At 40.3% G+C, this 8297-nt stretch overlaps 1 protein-coding gene across 2 annotated transcripts in view; it reads left to right on the forward strand.

Moving 5' to 3' along the window:
• The window catches only part of SPA17 (sperm autoantigenic protein 17), a 13986-nt gene extending 7980 nt beyond the window's left edge, over positions 1 to 6006 (forward strand). Inside the window, exons 4-5 of one of the 2 annotated variants that reach the window (XM_010829435.1) lie at positions 1986 to 2060; positions 5696 to 6006. In XM_010829435.1, coding sequence (XP_010827737.1) covers positions 1986 to 2060; positions 5696 to 5839 — 219 coding nt within the window. In that variant the 3' untranslated portion in view covers positions 5840 to 6006. The remainder of the gene's footprint in view (positions 1 to 1985; positions 2061 to 5695) is intronic. The other variant, XM_010829436.1, reaches the window with a different exon arrangement.
• The last annotated feature ends 2291 nt before the right edge of the window (positions 6007 to 8297 follow it).

Consider the following 8297-nt stretch of genomic DNA (forward strand, 5'->3'; position numbering starts at 1 on the left):
TTCATGGGAAATAGATGGGGAAACAGTGTCAGACTTTGTTTTTCTGGGCTCCAAAATCACTACAGATGGTGACTGCAGCCATGAAATTAAAAGACGCTTACTCCTTGGAAGGAAGGTTATGACCAACCTAGATAGCATATTCAAAAGCAGAGACATTACTTTGCCAACAAAGGTTCATCTGTCTAGTCAAGGCTATGGTTTTTCCTGTGGTCATGTATGGATGTGAGAGTTGGACTGTGAAGAAGACTGAGTGCCGAAGAATTGATGCTTTTGAACTGTGGTGTTGGAGAAGACTCTTGAGAGTCCCTTGGACTGCAAGGAGATCCAACCAGTCCATTCTGAAGGAGATCAGCCCTGGGATTTCTTTGGAAGGAATGATGGTGAAGCTGAAACTCCAGTACTTTGGCCACCTCATGTGAAGAGTTGACTCATTGGAAAAGACCCTGATGCTGGGAGGGATTGGGGGCAGGAGGAGAAGGGGACGACAGAGGATGAGATGGCTGGATGGCATCACCAACTCGATGGACGTGAGTCTGAGTGAACTCCGGGAGTTGGTGATGGACAGGGAGGCCTGGTGTGCTGCGATTCATGGGGTCGCAAAGAGTCGGACACGACTGAGCGACTGATCTGATCTGAGAGCCTTCTCTATTAAGCCAATCTATTCAGTCTGAACCTGTCTTCTTCTCAGTAGCATTCTCAGAACCAGTCTTTCTCAACCGAGGCTCCTCGAGATAATTATGCCCTAAGCCTAAGGCATCCATTGCATGTCAGGAATCAATGTCTCTCCTTTGTATCTAGACTGATTATGTTTATGTACCATCCTTGGGAAAATTGAGAAAATAATCACTTAAAGCATTCTATGTTCTGTGACTCCAATGAGGAACACTGGTTGAAAAAGGCCATGTGTGATCCAGCGTCTTTGGCACCAACTTGGAACTTGGTGGAAATTCAGGCTCTACCCCAGGTCTACCAAATCAGAAGTTAAATTTTAACAAGATCCACATAACTTGTAGATACGCCAGAACCTGGATGTAGTCTGAGAAACACTACTTTAGACAACTGTGATAATACATTAGCCATGAAGCATCATCAGGTACTAGAATTAGTAAGCAAAGGTCAAATTTTGATAATGTTACAGAGGAGATTTGGGGGATTTTCTGGGCAAATCGCACTGAGACTTATTCTGTGAGTTCAAAAGTGAAGTTCCATCCATTTGTGCCTGCCAGACACAGAGGTGTTCTTTTTTTTCCATCTAACTAGATTTTCTGTGTTCCTGTTTTATTGAAAGCAAAGGAATAATGTTGAAAATTTTTAAATCTTAAGTCACATAGCAATTTTAGAGTATTTTTTCTTCTCTTGAATTCTAAAGGCTTTATTTGATTAGCTTATAAGTCCTTAAATTTATGTTTTATGAATTAAAGAAGCTCTTCCCATAGTTTGTGAATTAACAATGCTCCTCTTCTGGAGGAAGATTTCGGTAACCATGTCAAGATAGAACTGGTTTCCTTTTTTTCTATTTAAATCCTTCCCCACAGCAAAACTTACTTCTTTGACTTAGTTTTTAATTTACAAACTTCATTAAAAAGTCTACTTGGCTTCACATTATGGAACAAAATAGGATTTATTTCATTCCTATTTGAGGAACTGTTGGCATCTCTTTTTTATTCTTTGTTCAAGGTTCATTACAGTATCATATGAAGTTTTAGTATAAGACAATGGCTTGGTTTCAATATAAAACAATATTACACACATTCCAAAAGCAGAAGGTCAAACTTTTTTTAACCAGTTCCTTGGTCTTTAATATTTGTTTTGCTATTCCCTTGAGAGTTTTCTTTTTCTATCCAACTGGCTTTCCTTGTTTAAAAATATGTATTTAATTTCTAGTACTTATCAATAATTTAATCTTTAATCACCTTTAAAGAGTTTGATCCAAGACTTTATTGTTTTGGAAACATTACCTATTTGGACCTCTCCCCTCTCTCCAGGAGCAAGAATCACCTGAAAAACATGAGCCTGGAAAAGAAAATTCTCAGACATCTGTGAAAGAGAAGACAGCCTTAGTAAGTTATATTTTCCATGTACTGTTGAGTTCCTACAAAAAAAAAATGACTTAATGAGAAACCTGTATGCAGGTCAGGAAGCAACAGTTAGAACTGGACATGGAACAACAGACTGGTTCCAAATAGGAAAAGGAGTACATCAAGGCTGTATATTGTCACCCTGCTTATTTAACGTATATGCAGAGTACATCATGAGAAACACTGGGCTGGATGAAGCAGAAGCTGGGATCAAGATTCCCGGGAGAAATATCAATAACCTCAAATATGCAGATGACACCACCCTTATGGCAGAAAGTGAAGAAGAACTAAAGAGACTCTTGATGAAAGTGAAAGAGGAGAGTGAAAAAGTTGGCTTAAAGCTCAACATTCAGAAAACGAATCATGGCATCTGGTCCAATCACTTAATGGCAAATAGATGGGGAGACAGTGGAAACAGTGGCAGACTATTTTTCTGGGCTCCAAAATCACTGCACATGGTGACTGCAGCCATGAAATTAAAAGATGCTTGCTCCTTGAAAGGAAATTTATGACCAACCTAGACAGCATATTAAAAAGCAGAGACTTACTTTGTCAACAAAGATCGGTCTAATCAAGGCTATCGTTTTTCCAGTGGTCATGTATGGATGTGAGAGTTGGGCTGTGAAGAAAGCTGAGCACCGAAGAATTGATGCTTTTGAACTGTGGTGTTGGAGAAGACTCTTGAGAGTCCCTTGGATTGCAAGGAGATCCAACCAGTCCATTCTAAAGGAGATCAGTCCTGGGTGTTCATTGGAAGGACTGATGTTGAAGCTGAAAGTCCAATACTTTAGTCACCTGATGCAGAGAGCTGACTCATTTGAAAAGACCCTGATGCTGGGAAAGATTGAGGGCAGGAGGAGAAGGGACAACAGGATAAGATGGTTGGATGGCATCACCAACTCAATGGACATGGGTTTGGGTGGACTCTGGGAGTTGGTGATGAACAGGGAGGCCTGGGGTGCTGCAATTCATGGGGTTGCAAAGAGTCAGACATGACTGAGTGACTGAACTGAACTGAACTGAAAATAATGATTTTGCTTTCTAGATAACTAGCAACAGTGATGTACTAACTGCTGGATCATTTTTAGCCCTGCCTCTTATAAAGAAAACTATTCTTCCCCTTATAAAGAAAATCTTATTTTCCAAGATTGTCAACAGATGGGAAAAATCTCCCGAAGGAGAAGAACAGACCGAATTCACAGTCTCAGCCTTGATCCTTCAGATTCCTCTTCGACTCGGGGAACTTTTCACTAATCAAGGCTGTCCCCACCACACAGTGGCAAAGGTTCAGACATAACAAAGGAAATTTGTTATGGGGAAATTATTCTCATGGGGAATTACTTATTACAGTCAAATTAAATGGCTTCACTCAGTGAGTCCTACTCATCTTCCATGAATTTCACTCTACAAAATTCTGCCTGATGGCCTACATCCAAGCAATGGTGGGTTAGGCTCTGTCCACCCTCAAAATGCTTATATTCAGTGGTGTGCTAAAGCTAGCTGTTAAGAGACAGTTGTGCACATATCTACACCACCCCAAATATCACTTTGATATTTGAAATCAGCTATAGTGGGAGTATTAAGATCATCATAAATACTACAGATCAGGACTGTTTTTTTTGAAGAGCCAGTTGTTAAACATTTACTATAAACATATCACTGCCTATATGCTTCATTGTCCAGATCCAAGAGGACCAAGCCTAGTGAGAAGAACTCACTGTCTACAGTGTTAAAGGCCAGACTTCTGAATTTCTTTTCACATATTAATGTCCCAGTTAATTACCCAATAATTGACACCCAGAATGGGCATCCCCCTCCCCAGAGGGGTGAGAGTTTTCCTTATAACCTTTATAATTTATTTCAGTGCAACTCCATCTGCTTAACACGAGCACAAGATACACTGGGAGGTCAGGAAATAAGGGAGGGAGTATCCTTTCCTTACATCTCTAATTAGATGCTCTTACAGAGATTTTTTGACTTTGAATTTTGGTCCCATTGATTTTTAACTTCAGCATAATTCTTTTGCCCATGTTAGGGTATCATCTCAGAGAATTTTATACCAATCTGTTTGCATTTTAATAAATTTCAAGAGCTGGATTTGCCTGTTTGTCATCGGGGGAGAAGGGGTTTAAATTAGCCCAAAGGTCCATTAGTAGGAAAATGAGTAAATTAATCAAAGTACATTAATGCAATGGAATACAATGGTGCCATTAAAAAGTGGGCAGAATTATGTAGTGAATAACATAGAAAAAGAGAGGCAAGATTCATTGTCATGTGGAAAAAGTAGTTGCAGAACATTGTGATTAGCATGATCTCATTTCTTTAAATAAAAAGGCAAATATATACCCATATGATTACATTTGATATATAGAGAAATTTTATAAGGTTATATTTACTTCACCTATAATAACAGTTACGTCTTAGGTATAGAACTTTGTAAAACAGAGAAAACCTTCACTACCATTGTATTTAAGTTTTTAAATATATATGTATCACTTTTAAAATTTTAAAAATATATTAAAAGCTGTATGTCTATTGACCTGTACACTGAAGATGTGTGCATTTCACTATCTGTAAATTATACCTGTTTTTTTTAAAGAAGGAAACTATATGTAAAAATTCAACTGCTGCTGCTGCTGCTAAGTCGCTTCAGTCATGTCCAACTCTGTGCGACCCCATAGACGGCAGCCCACCAGGCTCCCCCGTCCCTGGGATTCTCCAGGCAAGAACACTGGAGTGGGTTGCCATTTCCTTCTCCAATGCATGAAAGTGAAAAGTGAAAAGTGAAGTCGCTCAGTCATGTCCGACTCTTAGCGAGCCCATGGACTGCAGCCCACCAGGCTCCTCCGTCCATGGGATTTTCCAGGCAAGAGTACTGGAGTGGGGTGCCATTGCCTTCTCCAAAAAATTCAACTAATCATGTTAAAACTGATTTTGTCACATTAAATAGATTCCTCTGTGGCATTTCATTTTAAATATATGGTTCTGATTAGCTAATCATTGAGAATTTACTTTAATCCATCTTGTGTAATCACCATTCTTTTGAACAGCACACTTACTATTCTTGGCATTTTTACCCTGCTTCAAGGATTCTGAGTTATTTCCCCCACCAAAAAATGTTAAATAAGAAGCTGTTAAATAGGAGCTATTTCAGGAGGGAAGAAATTGACAGCAATCTTTTACTGCAGAGACACATCAAAAATTGACAAAACAAAATGCCTACTATTTTGGCGTTCACTATTTGGTACCCCTATGGGCTTCCCTGGTGGCTCAGCAGTAAAGAATTTGCCTGCCATTGCAGGAGACAAGGGTTCAGTCCCTAAGTTGGGAAGATCCCCTGGAGAAGGAAATGGCAACCCACGCCAGTATTCTTGCCTAGGAAATCCCATGGACAGAGGAGCCTGGAGGGCTATAGTCCCTGGGGTCGCAAAGAGTCGGACATGACTTAGTGACTAAACAACAGGGACAGCGTTTGGTACATATACAATATGATGCTATGGAAGCAACCCATCTCAACGGTTACATCCCTAAATTGATTAAATTTAGGCATTTATTTTTATGGCATCAAAATATGGGGGATGTTTAAAAGTCTCTTACTTGTTCTCCTTTCCGGGAAGGAATCTCCTGAAGAAGACAAGGACATGGAAGAGAATGCTGCTCTCAAAATCCAGGCAGCCTTCCGGGGACACTTAGCCAGAGAGGAGGTAAAGAAAATGAAATCGAGTGATCTTGAAGAAGAGAAAACAGAGGAAAACGAGTGAGGAGACTGGCTTTACCCCCACAGAAAACAAGAAAAAAATCCAAATCCATCAACCTTGTTGTGATTGTCTTTTTTTCTTAGTGAGATTTGATGTCATGAAATAACATTTGTTGCTGTTGTGAAAAATCTGTCGTGAGCATTTGTTTAATAAACATGCCATTGAACACATGCCTCTTGAAGATTTCTCTGATATCATGAGTCTTATTTATACTTCTCCCAAGTGTGTGTCTAGAGGCCCTTGGATTTAGAGTTACAAAGCTGGATTTAGAGTGTCTGGCCTAACCATTATCTAATGAATAAATATTCTCTATCACATCCCTGAAAAATAATCCTTTGTCTCTTGTTTCACTCCCAGTAGTAGAGAATTTCACTGCCTTTCTAGAATGGTCCATTTAGTTTTTGAGTAACTCAAATTTATTAGAAAAATAAACTGAGTCAAAACCCTGTCTCCCTGGAAGTTTCACTCATTGCTTTTCATTTATCGTGCATGCAGACCATCTTTTATTGAAAAAATGTATTGAGCACAATTCATGGGCTAGGACTTAGTAGTAAACATCTGCTCGTGCAGCTGGCGGTTTGTTGGTTTTTTTTTTTCCTTTTGTCTTGCTTTGCAGAACTGCACAGAACTAGACTAATGTATAATATTTGCAAAAAAACAAAACTTTTCATAACGTCATAGATGCTCTGTTCTTTAGCTAAAATTTCCCAAGTTTCTTTAAATTGTAAATGATAATACATGTTTCACAAACTCAGGAGCCCATGCCTTTTATTTTTCAGTGAACCACTCAGGCTCTCAGGGCCTTATTTTCGGAAAGTTTAGTTTTCCTTTTTTGAGACTTCCCCACCCTTGAATATCAAAAAGACTGCAGGGTTCATGCCTTAGGCCAAAACTTGCAGTTGCCTTCCCAGAATAAAACGGAGAGAAAATGGAGTCTTATCTTTTAATTGGTGCTGTTGCCATCTACCAGCAGACTAAGGTAATGTTCTGCCTGATTTAAGAGACAAAGACTTTTTCCCTAGTGAATATATAACAGGGTAAAATAAGATGCCAGTTAACTTTTTCAACAATTCTGTTATACATGGGAAGTGATTAAAACTGTGTCTTCCACGTAGTCAGTGTACACGCAGACACACACACACGCATACACAGACACATCTAGGGATGGTAATATTTTTGGTGAAGGAGGAAAAGAAAGAAATGGTGGCAGTGTTAGGACAAGGCATATGAATTAACTTTATTAGCATGTGTTTGATTTTCTTCTTATCTCTCTGGCTGCTCCTTTTCGATCTTCTCTGCTGCTAATTCGTCAACACCTCAGCCACCAAATACAAAATGCCCCCGGCCTTAGTCCTTGGACCTCCTTTCAAGAGATCACACTTACTTGTGGATCCCGTCCAGTCTTGGCTTTATTTATTTATTTTTTTTTAGTATATTATTTACTTATTTCTGGCTGCATCAGGTTTTAGGTGTGCCACAGGAGTCCTCGTTTACAATCTGTCAGCAAAATCTGTAGACTCTATGGCTAAAATTACCCGCCATCTAACCACTTCTGTTGTTGCCACCCTGGTTCTAGTTCCCATCATGTCTCTCATGACGCATCACAGTTCCCTCTATCTTGGTCATTGACACACTAATGCTGTACAACCCACTCCAAATTCAATGATTTCAAACATTTTTTTCTCATGCTCAGTCGTGTCCAACTCTTCGTGACCTGTCAGGCTCCTCTGTCCATGGGATTCTCCAAGTAAGAATACTGGAGTGGGTTGCCATGCCCTCCTCCAGGGGATCTTCCCAACCCAGGGATGGAACCCATGTCTCTTACATCTCCTGCACTGGCAGGCAGATTCTTTACCTCTAGAACCACCTGGGAAGCGAGCTGGGCTGGCTGGGCTGGACTTTAGGCTCAAGAGCAAGCTCAGGTCTGCTGTAAGCTAAGGCTTTGTGGGTTGGCAAGCTCAGGTCTGCTGTAAGCTAAGGCTTTGTGGGTTGGCTGTGGAAGGTCTGCTTCCAGCTGTGAGCCCAAGAGTCTCATCTGCAGTCCCTTTGTTTCACGTCTCCTATTCAGAGCCTAGGCTGAAAACACTACCTGGGGCATGTTCTTCTCATGGTGGTCCCAGAAGCACAAGCAGGAAAAACCAACAGAGGAGAATATTCCAGGCTTTCGCTCATAACACTCCCGTTGAGTAAGAGGTCACCTGGCTGAATTTCAAGGCAGTTTGAAGTCCCTTACAGGAAATAGAGTAATACTGTCAGGGGAAAGGAATAGTGGGTGCTGGACAGCAAACAATACCCTTCACAATATTTGAATCCACAGGGCTTCTCACTACGCTTGTACTGCCTATCTGTCACAAGCAAAGGCTGGGGAAGTATCGAGAAAAAAAGGAAATAGTTAAAACAGTGAATGAGAGCTTAACAAACACAGACCTGCAGGGATTTAAATCGCCTGCCACAGAAATTG

Source organism: Bison bison, unplaced genomic scaffold (genome assembly GCF_000754665.1).
Source record: "Bison bison bison isolate TAMUID 2011002044 unplaced genomic scaffold, Bison_UMD1.0 scf7180017864506, whole genome shotgun sequence".
Classification (NCBI taxonomy): domain Eukaryota; kingdom Metazoa; phylum Chordata; class Mammalia; order Artiodactyla; family Bovidae; genus Bison; species Bison bison.